This window comes from Danio rerio, chromosome 25 (assembly GCF_049306965.1).
Source record: "Danio rerio strain Tuebingen ecotype United States chromosome 25, GRCz12tu, whole genome shotgun sequence".
Lineage (NCBI taxonomy): Eukaryota > Metazoa > Chordata > Actinopteri > Cypriniformes > Danionidae > Danio > Danio rerio.
The window spans coordinates 20,259,678-20,280,539 of NC_133200.1; the positions used below are offsets into that span (position 1 = coordinate 20,259,678).

General features: G+C 36.1%; 1 protein-coding gene across 2 annotated transcripts; it reads left to right on the plus strand.

Moving 5' to 3' along the window:
- The first annotated feature begins 206 nt into the window (after nt 1-206).
- samm50 (SAMM50 sorting and assembly machinery component) lies at nt 207-19,515 on the plus strand. 2 transcript variants are annotated; one of them, NM_200142.2, is given in 15 exon segments: nt 207-381; nt 1,253-1,363; nt 5,327-5,428; nt 6,086-6,173; nt 8,244-8,350; nt 8,428-8,558; nt 8,754-8,841; nt 12,219-12,347; nt 12,429-12,500; nt 12,584-12,670; nt 16,039-16,109; nt 16,194-16,261; nt 16,336-16,482; nt 18,612-18,753; nt 19,201-19,515. In NM_200142.2, coding segments are annotated over 15 exon segments (1,410 nt in total). In that variant the 5' UTR covers nt 207-360; the 3' UTR covers nt 19,247-19,515.
- Nucleotides 19,516-20,862: the final 1,347 nt, after the last annotated feature.

Consider the following 20,862-nt stretch of genomic DNA (forward strand, 5'->3'; position numbering starts at 1 on the left):
GCAACCAACCAGTGATCACGTTAAACATTATGCTCAATGACAAAGCGAATACATTTACAAAATATAATAGTTTTATTGAAGTGTTTGAGAGTAAAGCAGCGTTAAGAACAATGCATATTAATCTGGAGCGTCAGGTTTACTTTAAACATAAGCAAATTGTTATAGAAAGCAACGTGACGTAGTTGTTCTGTCTTCCCCAGCCAATCATCATCTCACTGGGCGTGGTTAGGAACTGTCATGGCGGCCGCCGGGAGATTGTTGTAGTGTGTCAGAGAGACAGAGCGCGGACTGTTCTGTTCATAATATTGAACTGGGTTTATTATCTTATTAAGGGCACTTGAATGTGAACGTCTTTTAAACATGGGGACCGTACACGCCAGGGTAAGCGTCTTTATTGTCCCTGACTTGCTGAAGAAGCCAAAGCAATGACCTTTGAAGACAGTCTTTGAATGACAGGCCGAGTTCAGAAACACGCTTAGTATTTAACTCAGCAGTAATAAGATATCAAATGTATTTTGCGCATATAAACGCGCACTCTAAACATACTCATATTAATATTTGCTAAACCTCAACAAATTTGAGCTGTCATACATTATTTAGTTTATTACATCAGTACAATTGCACGTCTATAGTATTGCAGTTTAATATACTGTACTGTCTGTGAAACTAAGAATATTAATAATGAGAATAAATAAATGTTATTTTAGAATTGTTGATAAAACAGTAAGAGATCTAAAAAAACACTTTCATTCTAATATTTTTATACTAAACAATGTGTGTGTGTGTGTGTGTGTGTGTGTGTGTGTGTGTGTGTGTGTGTGTGTGTGTAAGAATGTGTACTGTATGTTGTTAACTATATTTCATAATATAGTCATATGTAAGCTATATATTTAGTTTTATTTATTACTTATAAACACACATTCTTTTAAGCTATCTTATATTTTAAGTATTAAAGTTAAATCATTAAAATTAATCAGATTTAAACACTATCCAAACTATTAAAAAAGTTTTAGATTTTTATGTATGCCTGTTGTTACACTTTTGTAGTAATAAAGTAATATTAAAACTCTTTAACGTATATAATTTATTTACATATAAACCATGTAATAACTTTCATTTTTGTAATTACAATATTCATGTATTAAGAATTAAATTTATAGAGCAAGATAGGCATCTTTTAACATCTTCAAAATAATATTAATAAATCTACAATTTCACAATTGTTCTTTTTTTCCTTTTCTTTTGAACCCAGAGTCTGGACCCTCTTCCTATGCAAGGCCCTGAGCTGGGGGTTCAGGCAGATGACATGGATCTGGGGGAACCAGAACGTGAAGAGAAGCAGGAAGTTCTTGAAAATAAAGATGTAAGATGGACATAATGTCACATTGAATATTCATACCAATTTTATATGATATCCAGTGCTTGTACATATATAATTGTGTGTAGTTTAAACTGTATTAAAATGTCTGTGATTTCAACAGTAAAACATGCTACGGTTTTACTACAGTAAAAATCTGTAATCTGGTTAACAGTAAGTTCCGATGAATAACTGTAAATTGACTTTCCCAGAATTCCCTGCATGACACTTGACTTTTTCTGTTGACATTTCTATGGTTGTTTTTAGACTTTTATGTTACATCTAACGCTGATGAATAATTATTATTCCAATACTTTAATTTTATGTCCGTTACATGATGATGTTTAGTATTTGTGTGAATGACACTGAGCATCTTCTATATATTAATATGTTTCTCTGCTTGTGGGAATTTATTTGTGATGAGCTTTGCTTCATTTTTATGACTTTCTCATCACTATGTGTTTGTTTATGGTTGTGTTAGCAGCATATCTGTGTAAAAAAAGATATGATGTGTAGATGTCAGTACTTTAAAAAACCGGTGTATTAACAATATGATTGAATCAAATTCAGTGGTTTACTGTAAAAATTAGGGGTGTAACGATATTAAAACCGAACCGAAATATCGCGATACACCAACCACGATATGTATCGCGAAACTCTCGTGGCGTACCGCGGTACTCTCACGCCCCCTGCTCCCCATTGTTGAGGTTGACGTCACTTGTCTCTAACTAATTGAACCAATTTAAACACATCTTTATTATCACATTAAATTAAATTGTTTTAGTGATGATGAGGATTTGTTCTAAATATTATATTCTAAAGTTAGTATTTTAGTGCATGTTATGTCATGTGACTTGAGTGAGCATCACACTCGTTACTACTGGACGCAGGATGGCTGCTTCACATAGTACTGAGATTGCAGATCCCCCAGACACATTTAAGTCATCTGTGTGGAAACATTTTGGTTTTCCAGTTGAGTACAGGAATAGAATTCGTGTCCTAGACAAAGCGCACGCCTGTCTCTCTTAACTGTTTCACGAAACTTACTTGTAAGGAAAAACATTTAAAAAGTGTGGTAATTTCACAATGTGAGGGTGTAAGCAACAGAACTGCCAACAAAAGTGATTTAATGTACAAAAGTGAAACCAGAATAATGCCCAAATATACAAAAAAGAGAGAAATATTGAGAGGGTGCTCGCTGCAGAGCCATTTGAGGAGAGGTGAGCTCCAGAGAGGGGGAGCATGAGCTGTCGCTCCTCCTCCTGTAAACTGTTTTAATGCGTACACCAACCCCACCCCTAACCCTACCCCCAGTGACATCACTCGTAGAAGAAGTGCAAAAAAGGTGGAGCTCAAGCTTAAGCTCCCCCTCTCTGGAGCTCACCTCTCCTCAAATGGCTCTGCAGCGAGCACCACTTGGAAATATTTACACTAATAAAAATAATAGCCTATAATAAAGTAACAAATTCAAACAAAGTATCAAACAAAAATTAGTTAAACTCGAGCAAGGGGATGATAGTGAAGACAAACAAAAGAAATAAATATAATAAAACAATTCTAACTCATGAATAACCCCTCTTACCTCGCTAAAAACTGATGAAAAGAAAAAAAGGTCTTCAGCGCCGTGCGCCGCATTCTTCCCTATACTGAATAAAATAAACAAAGATGACCTTCACCTCTTACCTGATGTCTTTAACAATACATTTTCTACGTGTTTGCAAAATGGAAATCGTATGACATTTTCCATATCCACCTTACACTAAGACTGAACTTGAGGAGATACAGCTATATTGTCGGGAAGGAGCGGATAATATACAAACCAATTGAAATAAAAATGTACAAACCTCACAAAATTTCTTAAAGTGGGCAAAAGTAATGCAAAATAATTTTACCCAAACGAAAGTTAAACAAAAACAACGAAAATAATAATCATGTCAGAAAAATACACGAAAAACGAGATCAAAGGAAAAAGCGCTCTCTCTCCCGCTCTTCCTGAATTGCTTTTTACATTCCCGCGCTGCGTCGCCAAATGATGATAGATCGGTCTCCTGACCAATCAGCTGTCAAAAAGGTGGACCTACAGAAATGACAGGCATCAGCTGTCGTGAAGGCGGACCAAGTGTGCCGCAAGCCTACGTTTGAGTGAAGGTTTCGGCCGTTAGATCGCCCCCTGGGGGCTGGCTGCAGTACAAGTCATAAAGCCCGCCTCCTCCGTGTTAATGAAGGAGACTTGAGCCCAAATAAAAAAAAATATTACACTTGCAATAAAATGTCCCGAAAGATAGTTCTGGTCGATTAAGGCACTGGTTATTGTGCTGAAATAGGTGCAGATCTTCATTTGTGTAAACAGTTTGTTTTTTAGCAGTAATTTAATGCTGGGCGTGTCATCGTGATTGACAGCTGTGATTGACAGTTTCTCAAAGCGCGGCGTCTGAGCTTCGGCAGGAGACTGAAGTAGACTGAAATGTTATTATTCGATTTCTGTGTTATTTTACCATGACAAAATGAGTTCAGCAGTAAACTATAGTTTCTGACATACATGATCCTGGTGGAACACTGTTTATTCGCTAAGTTCAGGGCTTTTTTCGGGCTTTATTAGTTTGCTGATACACGCCTAGCCACCCAGATAGCAAAACACAGTTCCGGCTAGATTCTCGCCTGCCGGAGACTTATCTCTTAGAGCTCAGACTGACTAATGTTACCTCTGCTGGACCTACTCCGGATGCCTGGACTCACTACCCAATTCCAGCCCGAGTCAATCGAGCTAGATGCGGCGGCCGAGCGAGCAGGCGCTGCCGCATGCGAGCCGGAATCAGCCCGCGACGCCGCGAGTAAGTTATGCGCTGCGGCCTGGAGCTGGCGCGATTGAATATATAAAACCCTCATATTTGTTAACGTTATTACATCCATTTGTGTTGATATGACAGCAAACGCATGCTGAGAAGTTCGGGGGGCGTAGTTGATTTTACATAAAGCGTTTGATTGGAAGCTCGACTCTGCTCATTTTCGCGGCTCCTCCTCTGGCTCCATCAGACAATCCTTCTGCGCATGTCTGGCTCCAATTTCAGCAGTCTTTTGCGACAGTTTGTGCCCGTCAAGCAGGCGTTTTGCCCTCAAGGCGTTCAATGGGAAAAAGGGCCGTCCATATTTTTTACAGTCATTGAGGCGGACCTACAATACATAAATGACCGGCATAGAGGGAGCGGGAGAGAGAGAGAGAGAGATCAGGAGGCAAACATACAGCCGGCTACAACCCTAACATTAGTTTCAGACACAACCGCAATGTATTTTACTGGTGAATATGTCATGAAAAAACACTTTACAAACACATTATATGTATATTTTTCATTAATTTAAACGGAAACCTATCTATCTAAATGAAACCATATAATTAAAAATGAGCGTCTGTGTCTGCACAGAGATCAAGTCTCTCATCGGAGAATGTGGATATTATTGTGTTTTTGAAGAAGATCTTTCACTAGTCTACACTGCAGTTATTTATTTAATTTTACTTTACTTAGTTAAGATGGCTGCACTAAAGAGAATAGTTTTTTTTCTGACTAGTCTATATTGGAGGTATTTATTTAATTCTAGTTGTTTACTCGGGTATCCTGACTGTACTAAAAATGTAATGAAAAAGTTAATAAAGAAAAAGTTAAGATGTTCTTGTTATTGAGTGAACTGTCCCTTAGCATTGCTGTTAACATGACATCAACCCTAACCCCACAGCAAACAGAAACCGAACCGTACCGAACCGAACCGTGGCTCCAAAACCGTGAACCGAACCGAACCGTGCCTTTTGTGTATCGTTACACCCCTAGTAAAAATTAACAATTGTTTTTATGGTTTATATCGTATTTCCAAACTGGAAAATCTTTTTTTTTTTTTTTTTTTAAATTCGACAGTTTTGTACAGTGTATATTTACAGTGTATATTTACAGTGTTTTTGTTTGTGTTTTGATTGCTCAGGTTGTTGTACAGCATGTGCACATTGATGGACTTGGACGAACAAAGGAAGATATTTTAACGTATGAGATCGCTGATGTTTTCCATGCCAAAAACTTGATAGATGTGAGTATTCTTTCTTTCTTTCTTTCTTTCTTTCTTTCTTTCTTTCTTTCTTTCTTTCTTTCTTTCTTTCTTTCTTTCTTTCTTTCTTTTTCTTTCTTTCTTTTTTTCTTTCTTTCTTTCTTTCTTTCTTCCTTTTTTTCTTTCTTTCTATTAATCTATGTAAGAACGGAAACCTTAATGAAACAGTTTTGAATAATAACATAAATTATATTAAGTTATCTCTAAAAATAATGTTTGTATGTGTTTTAAGCAACATTTTGACTTAACAATGTTAAAAAGGCTCCCACTATATAGGTTTTTTTTTTTTACTGTGATTTTCTTTGGCTGGAAACTCTGGACGGCATTGAGACATGCCATTAATATTCTTATATTCATTTGTACTAAACTGTCAGGACGCACAGATAGTAGATTCATTATTTTGCTGTTATTGTGATATTTCAGTCAATTTCTTTTTCGCTTAAAAAAAATCTGGTTTGAGGTTAGCATCTTAAGCTAGAGCACAAAATGCTGAAAAGTAATTGTGATTTAAACAATATTATACTATTCAGATATTTATTTTTTGTTTGTTTTAAATGCTATTAAATGCTATTAGTTTTTTTTATTGACTATCATGATTTTTATTAAAACTGTGTGTTTTTATTTACAATAATGTTCCAGGTAATGAAAAAGTCCCATGAGGCCAGACAGAAACTTTTACGTCTGGGGATTTTCAGGCATGTGGAAGTGGTCATCGACACTGCTGAAGGTGCGACACAAATCCAAATCCAGTGATAGTGACAGTAGGGTTCTTACAAGTATCTATATTTCAATATCTTTTGATACTGAAATATCTTAAATGATACAATATCAATTTTCTGCAATCTATCAATGTCCGCTGCACCCTTTCTCCAGCAGTAAGCAGGAGGGGGGGGGCCTTTTGTACTTTCAGGGGGCACACTTTAACATACATCACAAACTACTTAAACAATTATTCAAAGTCATTTTTTTATGCATCACTTCTGCAGTCTTCATAAACGAGCTTCCATGTTAATTTATTTGACAAGTAACTTTGTATTGTAGGATAACACATATTTAACATTCAAGTACATCAAGGCTCATTTTTGCACCTTTAACAGATGCAGTTGAAGTCAATTTTTTTGCCCTCCCGTAAATTTAAAATGATGTTTTCTAAGTGATCTTTAAGAAACCACAGAGATTTTCACAATTTTTTCTATAAAATAAACATAATTCTTCTAGAGTCATAATAAGTCTTATTTCTTATCGTTTGTCTTGAATAAAAGCAGTTTTAAGGTTGGTATTATTAGCCTCCTTAAGAAATATTTACTGTCTATTTTTTGATTGTCCACACAACAAATCAGTTATACAATGACTTGACTAATTCTTCTAACTTTCCTAGTAAACATAGCAAGGCAATAACTCAGTTAATCCATCTTTCCCTCAGGCAAGTAATCTCATGAACACTTGATGATAATAATTGTGGAACCAAGATCACTACTTGTTATACACTTTTTATACACATATACACTTATTTAACAACACACTTTACATGCCAATTTGCACATATAATGTTGTATATAGTAATATACCTGTTCATACATGTGTTAATTTGTGTATTTGCATTCACTATTTCTAATTTTAAAATATGTTTATTATTTGTTTATTGTCCTGTCCCTGTAATTTTTTTGCACTGTAGAAGCTCTGTCACGAAATGAGCATGACTGATAAAAAAAATTTGATCAAAGTGTAAATCTGTTTTCCAGTACTTGTTGATTGTTTGTAAATTTAAGACTGCGTTTCCTACTGTAAAGCTACGTACACTCAATTTCTGATTATTAATACCCATGCATAGCCAAGGACTTCCTATATGAAAAGTTTTAAAATCGCTAGTGGAAACAGAAGTCTAATATAATCAAGAGGGAACATTTTGTTTTTCAGAACATAAACATGACTGAAGTGGATTTTTTTTCCTCATTACCTGTGTCAATTTGAGGCTTAACTTCTGCTGAATGTGTGAAATGGATGTGCGCACCACCGTCACTGACAAAAGTCAAGGGAAAGCAGAGAGAGGGAGTGCATGTGACACCGAGAGTGCACAAGAGAGGCCTCAGTCATATCTCCATCTAACTTCCGATGGCTGACCATGCTTCTCCGTGGCGTTTTAGTTGTGATACAAAAATAACCCTCCAAATTTAGGGGGCCAAGCTTGTTGACTTGGGGCCCCTAGAACCGCCACTGCTCTAAGTTAACCTTACAATAGATTTTTATTATATTTGTAACCCCGCCGGTCCTACACAACCCAACCCACTTTGAGCTGGTATCGAACCGGCGGCCTTCCGCATGTGAGTCGGTTGCTCTAACAAGGAGGCTAAAGATCATGGCCTCTAGAGTCTGTGGCTAGAGCAGCTTTAGAGGTCAGAGGAGTGAGGTTTACCTGCACATCAATTACTAGCTGGCCTCTGTTACATACAGTATATACATTTTAAAAGATATCATATCATTTATTTAGGATTCTTACGGGTTTTCAAAATGCTTGAATTTTAATGCAAAAATCACTTTAATAGGAGGTTTCAGCACAGTTGTGTGGGTAAAGTGTGTTAGCATAGCCAGCATCTATTGGCAAAAATTAATTAATTCTATTTTTTACAATCACACTTGATAAAAACAGTTTTCCCTTTGTACATGTCATCAGCGCGGTAAAGCCCCGGCCATTCGTTAAATACATACATTTACTGTACAAACATAAATGAATAAATACTCCAGTATTGTGACAGCATTAATGTAACTGATGACAGTCTGTATGTCCTCTTATGCTCAGGTGCAGACGCGCTGCCCAACGGCCTGGATGTGACATTTGAGGTAAAGGAGCTCAGAAGAATGACAGGAAGTTACAACACCATGGTTGGGAACAACGAGGGCAGCATGGTGAGATCCTGAAGACGCCTGTGTGTGTTTGTTATGATGAGGAATCACAAAGACAATCAAGTGCTGATTTCTTTCAGGTCCTGGGGATCAAACTGCCCAATGTGCTTGGCCGTGCTGAGAAGCTGACCTTTCAGTTCTCTTATGGGACAAAGGAGACCTCGTATGGCCTGTCATTCTTCAAGCCGCAGCCGGGACACTTTGAGCGCAAGTATGATTTTAGCATGGCAGTGTAGAGTTCATGTTGTTAATGTTCCACTTCTATTTTATGTGTATATTTTTTTTACGTAGTTAAATTCGGTTATTAGCATTTTTAATGTTCATCATCACAAAATATTGAATGATTGAATGGTGAGATGATTAAATATCATCTACTGTATTGTTGGAAATCCTTTTTATCTTCCAGCTTTTCCCTGAACTTGTACAAAGTGACTGGTCAGTTTCCCTGGAGCTCCCTCAGAGAAACAGACAGAGGAGTCTCCGCTGAGATCAGTGTAAGATATTCATTTCATTTTTCTATTATGTCAAAATATTTGTTATTATTATTATTATTATTATTATTATTATTATTATTATTATTATTATTATTATTATTATTATTATTATACAATTCTCTTGGGGTGTTGGCAATTATTATGTTTTTAGTTCAGTTTCAATTCTTTTTTCTTTATTTGTCATTCAAAACATCACAATAAAATTGTAATGCAGAACGAAATTAGGTTACATCAGACCCAAAAAGAACATAAAAAAACATTACTATACAACAATAACACATAATAAATAAGCTTTTATAATTTCATTAATCTATAAAAATATAGTTGTATAAAATATAACCCATTAAAAAAATCTCTGAAGAGAATAACTTAATACTTAAATACCTATTTCACCATTTGTTATAATAGTTGTATTATTAACAATTTATGCTAGCAATTATTTATAGATTTATTGCGTCACACTAGCTATCAATAGTGTTTAAGAAATGGTATTACTCAAAAGTCTTATCATGACAGAATAAAAACTAAACCGCACTGATTTGCTCCTCAGGCTTCAATAACGCCTCCCTGATGGCATGAGCATGAGCAGGCTGTGGCCAGGGTGGGTTGGGTCCCTTAAAATGCTATTTGCCCTAAACAGACAACGTTGTTGATACAGTTCCTCGATAGATGTCATTTGGACTCTAACAGACCTTTCAGCTGACTTTAGCCGCTTTTCCACTATCGTGCTGAATCGTTCTTTAAACAGAACTGTTCCATTCCGTGCCAAACCGGGCCAGACAGCACGGATACGGTTTCATTTTCCACTGTCGTGCTGCGACAAAGCTCTTTAAAACATTACACAAAACGCATCAGTAGTTGCCTTGGTAACGCAATGTAAACGGCTCCCTTTGTTCAACTAAAGTTAAATAAGAGCCGAAACTATTTTTTTTTTTTTTTTTCATAAAAGCAAAAGCAACCATGTGACTAAACACTGTTATGCCGCTCTATGAAATAGGGGTGCTAAATATGCACCCTTATTTATTTATATGTTGCGCAGCTCTGGCAAAATTTTATTTGGAGGGAAAATTACCAAAATGTAACGTGATGATTAAAAATAATTGGAGGGGAAATAAATAATGTTTGAAATCTCTGAACATAACAGAAAAATAAACAATGATAAGACAACAATAATAGTGCATTTGTATTATAGTGGCAGAAATATAATTTTGTCAGGCCTTGTCAAAGGTGAGCGGGCACTTTCACTAATAAAAACACAGCACTTAAATTATTTCATTTTTAACAATTAATTAAATTACACTGCGTTTTTATATCAAAAGTTGATAATGATATAAAATATACTACATTTTGATGGTAAAATGAAACCAATTAAGCGATGGCTGTTATTTGTTTTAGTATTCAAACATTAAATAACGAATGCAGCAAGTGAAATAAAAAACGAATATGAAACAACACATATATCGCAGGATTTAAAGCATTTAAAGCACTATTATATTTAGCAAAATGATGCTCTATTATCTTTTTATTTTGATCATTTTATTTTTATTATAATAATTATTTTTGTGTTCATAATTAACTAACAAGCTGTAGGCGAATTATTGCTAGACGTTTTAGAAAATATTTGCGTAGCTATATTAAAGATCACCACAAAAAAACTAAAACACAGAAACATGTTACATGCCTCATAAATGTCATATAACTTATGTATAACTGAATCATATAATTATCTAGAGCTGAAATGATGAAAATTGCTCATTTTATTTTTTATAAAACATTTGTTAAAACGTATTGATATTTTTTGAGTAAAAGCAATACTGACATTTAAGAATCCATATTTATTTAATTCATTTATTCTTTTGACTTGTTTATTAGTGCATATGCTATAATATAAATCATACAACAGTACCTTGGACAGTTACAGTGCCGCTCCGTAAAGCTTTCAAGCAAAGTCTTTTGGACGGCCGACATTACAACACACCGTCCTTTAGGTGGTCTCGCCGGTATTAACAAGCTGTCCTGGCTTTGAATTAAAAAGTGCAATTATTTCCTTGTTGTTAAAAGAGTCTGCAAGTTCGTGTTCCATGGATATATATATTGTGATGTTGTTGTGGAATTTGGACATCGACGATGCAAAGCGTGACTTTATTCGCTTTATTCGATGCGCAGCAGGAAAAAAAAGTCAGCAGCGCAAGTCGCTGGCATGTCTCTCCCAGATCAGAGCGAGTTTTGTGCTGTGAAATACAGCGCTGCGTGCAATAAACTCACATTCAGCAGGCGAAGTAGGTCTGTATTCAAGTCAATAAAATAATAACTTTAATGAATAAAATATCTTCGTAAGAATGTGATGAGTTATTCACTTCTCTGCCAGAGACTGCTCTATGCTCTCTATGTAATCCCATACGAACCACTAACATTATTAATTTAGGAAATCATCCACCCTTTTTTTAAACTGTATCGTTTAGACCTGGATCATTATTTTATATTAAATGTACTGTAGTTTATTGAGGATGTCTGATGACTAGCCCGCTTCTGCTGAGCCAGCTGTGGTAGCTTAGCAACCGAGTCGCGACGTCAACACACAGAATCTGTCAGCACAGTTCAGCACGGTTGTCTAACCGTGCCGAGAATTCCGGGCTGAGAACGGTTTGTAATCGTGCCGCGCCGTTCCAGGCTCAGTGGAGAAACAACCGTAACCGTACCGAAGTGTTCTTAGAACGGTTTGGCACGATAGTGGAAAAGCAGCTTTTGTTATCCTTCTAATGGTGTTCTTGTCAGATACACTGTTATTTTCATACCAAGGGGAGATACCATTAGTGAGAACACTCTCAACAGCTCCTCTGTAAAAAGTTGTAAGGATTGATGGGCTGAGGTTTCTCAGAAATCTGCGCTTGTTTGCAAGACAAGTGGTATGGAGAGACCAAGGGGATTTTATACATTTAATATAAAAATATATCTTTAATATATATTAATAATGTTTATTTATTTAACTTTATTTAAGATTTGCTTTATTAAATACACTAGTTGTTTTATTTTATTTCAATATTTTTATATTTACCTAATATTAATACGTGTTTATATAAATATATATTTATGTATTTTTTCATTCAGATATATATGTATTTATTTAATTTTGACTACCGTTTGTCCATTACCAACTACCAACATTTGGGATTGTTTTGTTAATTTTTATGCTTTTAAAACTTGTTTTCTGTTTATACAAAATATTTTGTTGTTATTTTATTGTACGTTATTGTGATTTTATTTTTAATGGTTTATTTTTTCCTTGACTAATCAAAAATATTTTCTTAAACACATTTGTTGACATTTGTTTTTTTACAATGCTTAAATGTCATCTGTTTGTTTGGATTAATGCACAGTTCCCGATCTGGAGGACGAGTCACACACTAAAATGGGAAGGAGTTTGGCGAGAGCTGGGCTGTTTGGCCCGAACGGCTTCTTTCGCAGTCAGAGAGGAGAGCGGACATTCACTGAAGTCGTCACTCGCTGTATGTGTTCTTTCATCATTATTAACACTAAGATATATGCCGAATCTTACAGTATATTAAACACAAAGTTTTCTTTCCTAGCATGCAATGGTCATAGACACACGCAACTCCACCATCCTGCCAAGAAAAGGTGCCTTATTGAAGATCAACCAGGTCTGTTTCAATCAGCTGGTAAAAATGAGATGTTCGTCTGAAAATGTAAATATGAAAATGATCTCATTTTTGTGGCGTTTTAGGAGCTGGCCGGTTACACTGGAGGAGACGTCAGCTTTCTGAAGGAGGACTTTGAAATTCAGCTCAACAAGACTCTGTTCTGGGACTCGGTGAGATGTTTTATTTGAAAGAAACTCTCACTTGTGTGTTTGTTTGTTGCAGTGTTAATTTCGTGTGATTTATCATTTCTATAATACTATGGAATAGGGTTGGGCATCTAAGCTATAATGCCGATCCGATACGCATCTCGATACAAAGAATACGATCCGATATATTAGCGATACATTTGTGACATATTGCGATGCAACACGATACGATTCACACCCATATCACGATACGATGCGATATTTCAGCACTAACTAATTAGATCAAGTTTATGAGATGATGTGAAAGAGGATGCTGTGCCATTGAATGAGTTTGATTATTTATTAACCAAGCAAAACCAAGACTTTTTTTACAAACTGGCTCTTCTCTCAGAGCCAGAGTGTCAGTTTACAGTAGAGGGCCATTTTAGAACATATAGCACATATTATTTAAGTATTTTCAAGATAAACAGAATGTATAAGTGCAATATATATTAAAAAAATATATATATTTGCACTCTTTCAACATAAAGGTTTAGCATTGCACAACAAGAATTGTGATTTAACTTTTCAACTATGAAAACAAGTTTTACAAAGATATATTTTGCCACTGATTATTCAAAACTTAAGGTGGTGAACTAGCAGTGTTATGCTGCGTTGAAACATCACTGTCACTGTAAACAACAGGCTAATAAAAATATAACAAACCAGCAATCTTCTTGCTGTGAGGTGGTCAAACTACCCACTGTGCCACCGTGACACCCAATTATTTTTATCATTATTATTATTAATATTATTATTATTATTATTAAATAAAAATTAACAGGAGGAGGTGTTTAAAACCTTCGTTCTCCGTGACACTAGGCTGAATATCTTTGCAGATGAACAATGCAATAGCATTCGTTATTGGCGTAGAGCGAGCAGAACTGTTGCGCATGGAAAAAAAAACTTTCAATGCTTTTCTCACCACTTTTGAGGCTGGTTGAAGCAGTGCGAAAGCCGGGGATGCAGAAACACTGGAAGATGCTTCCACAACAACACCGTGGCGCCGCTTCAAGTGAGATATCAGATTAGTCATACTGCCCGCGTATTTTACAGATGCGCGGCACATTTTGCAAATTGCATCTGTCCTGTCATGTCGTCCATCCTTAAATCCATAATGTTGCCATACTTTAGATTTAAAACTCAGTGGGGAATAAAATGTTTGTTTTGCTTCTCGCGCTTTCTGAGGGCGCACCACTAGCTTCATCCGCACACCTGATACACTGAGTTGTAGTGTGAGTGTACACATCCGCAAATCCGTTGCTAAGGCTTACTATATGTAGGTCGATTAAATTATGCGCCAAAAACAGGTTGACAACACATGTTAATAAATAAAAAATACATTCTATATTAAAAATAAAAGCTGTATCTCGGAAAAATCGATGCATCTCGCAAAAACCGATGCATCTCGATTTGCTTCCAAAATTTCATTCATCCTCTGCTGCTCAACCGATGCACTCGCATCGTGCACGCGCATGACCGCGTATCGATACATATCGATTAATCTTCCCATCCCTACTATGGAAGCTTGATTAAGCCACGCAATATTTTTGTTCTTTTTTATTTCATTTTACAATTGTTACCTTTTGTGGCAACATGGTGGCTCAGTGGTTAGCACTGTCGCTTTACATCAAGAATGTCACTGGCTCGAGTCCTGGCTGGGTCAGTTGGCATTTCTGTGTGGAGTTTGCATGTTCTTCCCATGTTGGTGTGGGTTTCCTTCAGGTGCTCCGGTGTCCCCACAGTCCAAAGACAAGCACTGTAGATGAATTGAATAAAATAAATTGGCCTAGTGTATGTGTGTGCATGTGAATGTGTATGAGTGTTTCCCAGTACTGGGTTGCAGCTGGAAGGCCATCCGCTGTGTAAAACATATGCTGGATAAGTTCGCAGTTTAGTGCAGTGTGGCAACCCCGGATAAATAAACAAACTAAGCCAAAGGAAAATGAATGAATAAATTGTTACTTTTTATGATCTGTTATGTGACAAAATGTCAGAATTGTTGTGAGATTAAAAAAAAAAAGTTGTGAGATTAAAATTTTTTTAATTTTTTTTTAAGTTTACAAAGGCCTACCAAAATGTATTGATGTTTAAAAATTAGTTTTTATATTTAAGTGTTTATTTAATTTAATTTAAATTAAAATATATTTTTTGTGATTTTTGTTGTGTTTTTTTTAATCATTTATGTAACATTTTGTTTGTTTTTTGAAGTTTTTATATATTGTTTAGTTAGGGTTTAGCTTAAGTCTTTTTACTACTTAAACTTTTAAAGAATAAATTTTAATTTTATGGCAACTAACAAAATATATTTAAAATTTGTTATTGTTTAATCTCAATAATAACATTTATTTTATTTCCGTTAACAATTGTTTTTTTGTTAGCAATAACAACTTTTTTTTAACACTTCAATCTGTAAATGTTTAAGTCTTAGTTTCAGTAAATGACAACACCAGTTTGTTTAGCTTTTGTAAAACATTCTCCTTTTTTAACAAGTCTCATTTTAAAAAATTCTCTCTAGTTTAAGAAGTTTTAGTAAACAACAAAAGTTTGTTGATGTTTTGACACTTTCAATAAAGTGTTTTTCTTATTTATTTTTTTCATCTTTAGTTTACTTTGTCTTAGTCTTTTAGTTTTAGTAAATGAAAACAAGTTTGTTGATGTTTTAAACACTTTCAAAGAGCTCAGTTTGCTACATTTTCTCTTTCTACTTCATTTAAATGTTTTTGAACAGGCTTCGTTTTGGTAAATGAAAAAATGCGTGTTAATGTTTTAAATAGGTTTGCAGATTGTTCTCTTTAATGTTACTTTTAGTCGTTCAGCCTAAACTAAATGACAATGACAAAACATTTCCTTTGCTATTTACTGAATTTTTTTGTAATATTTTTTATATTTAGGCTGCTAACATTACATAGTATTAAAATTAAACTAAATGTATTTTAAAAGGTCCTGTGAAGTGCTTTTAAATGGCATTTCCTATATTTTACATAAATTGTCGCAGCTCTGCCAGTAAGAGTGATTAAGATCAAGCAAATCAAATGAAAAGCAAATAAAAAGCATCTTGAAGGGGGCGGGGCATGACAGATACTAGAAAGCATTTGATTGGTCAAGAATTATGAGAAATGTATGAGGTGATGTGGAAAAAATTGTTGATCCAATTAAGCGGAAGTGACAACTGGAAGCTTTGGGTGTTCATATCAGTTTTATATCTTCTTAATACAAATTTTGACACTTTTTGAAACGCACAGGATTATTGATATTCCAATAGACTGAAACTAACATGTACATTTTTTTATTGTAATTTCACTGGACATTTAACAATTTTTGGATTCTGTCTGCTGTTTTTCTTTTTCTAGGTTCTCAGCACCTCTCTGTGGGGCGGCATGTTGTTACCACTGGGTGAAAAGGCCTCTAGCATTGCTGACAGGTTAGTAAACATGTTCTAACACAGCTGAAAACCATCCACAGACACTAAAGGTAATGCTGTTTTTGCTTTTAAATGTGTACACAGGTTTTATTTGGGTGGTCCTACCAGTGTGAGGGGCTTTAGCATGTACAGCATCGGCCCTCAGAGCGAAGGTGAATGACTCTGACTCTTAGCACTGAAGTTCAGCATCTCGGTTTCACTGACTAAACTGTGTGTTTGTTGACAGGAGATTACCTCGGCGGAGAGGCCTATTGGGCTGGGGGAGTTCACCTGTACACGCCTCTTCCATTCAGACCTGGGCGAGGTGGATTCGGAGATCTTTTCAGAACACATTTCTTCCTCAATGCCGGAAACCTGTGTAACCTCAACTACGGTGAGTCAAATCAACATCCCTTTAGGCAATTAATTTCACTCAGCGGCCATCTTTGAAACGCCTCTCGGGCTGTATGTTTAGGCATTCTGCTTGAATGGGAAAACATAAAATTCTCTGAAACTTCTTGCCAAGCTTACAATTACATTTCATATGAATTAGCAATAAAATCAAACAACAACTGTCTATTTAGTTTCATTTCTAAATGTTCGTATCACACAAAATCTGCAGAAACTCACGTCTGGTCCGAGCCCTTTCCTCGAAGAATTGTCATTCAATAGCGATTGCTGATTGGCTCCTGTATTAGAAAGCGGGCTTTATTTACCATAAAGCGATTGCTGATTGGCTCCTGTACTAGAAGGTGGGCTTTAATTGCCATAAAGCGATTGCTGATTGGCTCCTGTACTAGAAGGCGGGGCTTCATTCGCCATATTGACAGCAAAGAGTTGGGGTGATAGAACAGGGGTGGGCAAACTTGATCCTGGTGGGCCGGTGTCCTGCACAGTTTAGATCCAACTCTAATCAAACACACCTGCTTATAGATTTCTAGTGATCTTGAAGACACTGATTAGCTTTGATTAGTGTTGGAGCAAAACTGTGCTGGACATCGGCCCTCCAGGACCGAGTTTGCCCACCCCTGGCAATCACCAAGAGGCGATTTGGGAAACAGCCACTAGATGTCGCAGCCGCTATTTTGGAATGAAAATTCCAATAGAACAACAGCATATTATAAGTCTGTAAAATAAACTGTTGAAAGTGCTGATGATTGTGATAGTAAGTGTTGTATCTCAGCTTTAATACGCTTTTTAAATAAATAAATAATAAACAAAGCAGCTGCTTGCCATCGCAACAGCAATAGACAGCCGATCGCTTTCATTCCAAAATGTCCCACTACAGTTTCACTTTGGTCATTTTCCACATAAATTCAATTAGTTAATGTCTTAGGTGAATAAGTAAACAGTTGAGGGATATATCAGATGTTCTCATCATGCTGGATCTTAAAAAATCTCAATACAGTTTTCATTCACATCTTTTTTGATGCATTTATTTGTGATATTGATGATAACTTGTTTGCTTTTATTTATTTATTTTTTTGCTGAACTTTAGTTTAAAACTTGAACTTTAGATAGACTATTAGTTCTTCATGTGATAAAAACTAAAACTGTAAACTCTAAATGGTGTCTTAACAGAATAACTGTCAAAACTTTAAATACTACTGTTTTTATTTATCAGCATAGGGCGCCAAACTCTGTCAAATCACAACAATAAATCAACATAATTAAGCAATATATTTTATTTGAATATGCAGTTAAATAAAATATCTTAATAATAACATTTAAAATGCAGTATTACGATTGTTAATATACTGTTAAATTGCTTCCTAACTATTTAATGTTTTTCAATTTTCATAATTGTGAGTTTGTCTTGTTACTTATTACAAAGTTATTACTTAGACATTTTGACTTAAAGGCGCAGTAGGTGATCTGCTTAAATGCTAACCAGTTAGCATATTATCTTTATAATACAATCCCTCACCTGCCGTCCATAGCCACACCTCCTGAAATCACGAAAAGATGACAGAAGCTGCCTCCGAAACTGCCTACTACAAAGTAGTTACTAAATTTGAACAAACTACTCGATCGTTAGAAAAGCATGTTCTATACAGTATGAATGTGAGCAGTATGAATGGAACTCGGACGTATTACATTTGCCATTTTGTCATGACCACGTGACCTACTCACATCAGTTGCGTCGCTTAACTCCCATTCATGAATTCTTTTGAGGGGTATCATTGGATTATGTAGCGTCCGTCTGATACACACTTCAGAATCTCAGTAAGCAGTACAGAACAGTAAGTAGTAAGTCATCCGGGTACTTCTTGCATACTGATTTTCTAATTCTATGAATTCGGACATTCTACTCGGCTTGCATACTGATTTTAGCGTACTATATAGTTTGGAAATATGCGCTTTCTGATACAGCCAGAGAGACCCACTATATCATGTCATTCACTGGTTTGAAAACTGCTGAAATAAAGATATTGTGACAACATGTTTGCTAGATGCATATTTTCATCCTTTTATTTATGAAACATGCTGTTGTTACCTGTTGTTCTTTCAATGGTCAACTAGGGGAAGGGCCGCGGGCTCACCTCAGCAAACTGGCCGAGTGCATCCGCTGGTCGTATGGAGCAGGTATTGTGCTGCGTCTGGGGAACATCGCTCGACTGGAGCTGAACTACTGCATTCCTATGGGCGTCCAGAGCGGAGACAGGTACACACACTCACAAATACACATTTTTAAAGTCCCCCTAAAAGCTAAATTAAAGTGCTTTGGGTGTTTGTATCAGTCTGTTCGGTTTATTCAGGTTATCTAATGCAGTGTTTCCCAACCCTGTTCCTGGAGGCACACCAACAGGACATATTTTGTATGTCTCCCTTATCTGACCCAGGCTTTGGAGTCTCTAATGTTCTGCTGAGTTGATTCAGGCTAGTTTGATTAGGTAGAGGATGAAGCTGTGTACTGTTGGTGTGCCTTCGGGAACAGGGTTGGGACACACTGATCTAATGCAAGTTTGCTACAATACTAAATAAGAATTTACTTAGTTTCTCGCTTCCACCAGTAAAAATACATTTTTTTATGACATCACTCTGCACCAGATTGTCGACAGTTTTTTTTTGACCAATCAAATGCTGATGTGTTTTGTTTTTTCTGTCTCAGGATATGTGACGGAGTGCAGTTTGGGGCCGGAATCCGCTTCCTGTGATTTCTCGACTGTCGTATCACTTTCTAACCTGTGATTAAAGGATATTCATACAAATTCCATTTCCAATGCAAAGTAATGCAGTAAATGTTGACGGATTTTTCAGTGTTGACAAACATGCTAAAAATGGAAAACGGTATAAAACCAACAATGTTTGTTAGGATCTGTCACCCTTTTTAAAATTCATTGGCACTTGAGTGAGGAATATATATTGGACATCAGTGCTCTTATTGTCATATTTATTTGTCAATAAACAATGTCTCTGGCCTCAATTGTGTTTTCATATATTTAAAGAAAAATAATCTGTAAGTATATACAAACTCACACGTATTTAAATGTATGATTTATATAGTAGTATACGCATATATGCTGTATATATGTGTGTTGTTTTTGTAACTGCAAAAAATGGTTTTATTTAATTATAATAAAATTATAAGTTTAAATTATTTGAACATAATTATTAAAATACATTTCAAAAGGGCAGAAAATTAAACAAAAATCACAAATTTAAAATAAATGTATTATTTCATTTTTATTTTTACTGTTCAGTTTTATCCACTGTTTAATTCATCTTTTCTGGGTGAGTATGAGACTCATTTACACACACACACACGCACACACACACACACACACACACACACACACACACACACGCACACACAGTCACTGGCCAATTTATTAGGTACATCTGTCCAACTGTTCATTAACGCAAATTTCTAATCAGCCAATCACAGGGCAGCAACTCAGTGCATGTAGACATGGTGAAGATGATCTGCTGCAGTTTAAACTGAGCATCAGAATGGGGAAGAAATCTGATTTAAGTGACTTTAAATGTGGCTTGGTTGTTGGTACCAGACAGGCTGGTCTGAGTAGTTCAGAAACTGGTTTTTGGCATGGCCATCTCTAGGGTTTACAGAGAATGGTCCGAAAAAGAGCAAATATCCAGTGAGTGGAAGTTCTGTGGGCGAAAATGCCTTGTTGATACCAGGGGCCAGAGGACAATGTCCAAACTGGTTTGAGCTGATAGAAAAAGCAACAGTAACTTAAATAACCACTCATTACAACCAAGGTATGCAGAAGAGAATGTCTGAACGCACAACATGTCTAACCTTGAGGCAGTCCAACAGCAGAAGACCACACCGGTGCCACTCCTGTCAGCTAAGAACAAGAAACTGAGGCTACAATTTGCACAGGCTCAGCAAAATTGGATAATAGAAGATTTTCTTGGCACACGTTGGGCCCATTAGTACCAATTGAGCATCGTGTCAATGCCACAGCCTACCTAAGTATCGTTGCTGATCTTGTCCATCCCTTAATGACCACAGTGTACCCATCTTCTGATGGCTACTTCCAGCAGGGTATCGCACCATGTCATAAAGCCCGAATCATCTCAGACTGCTTTCTTGAACATGACAATGTGTTCACTGTTCTCAAATGGCCTCCACAGTCACCAGATCTCAATCCAATAGAGCACCTTTGGTATCAAGCAACTGTGTGATGCTATCATATCAAAATGGAGCAAAATCTCCAGTACCTTGTTAAATCTATGCCATGAAGGATTAATGCAGTTCTGAAAGCAAAAAGGAGACCAACCCGGTACTAGTAAGTTGTACCTAATA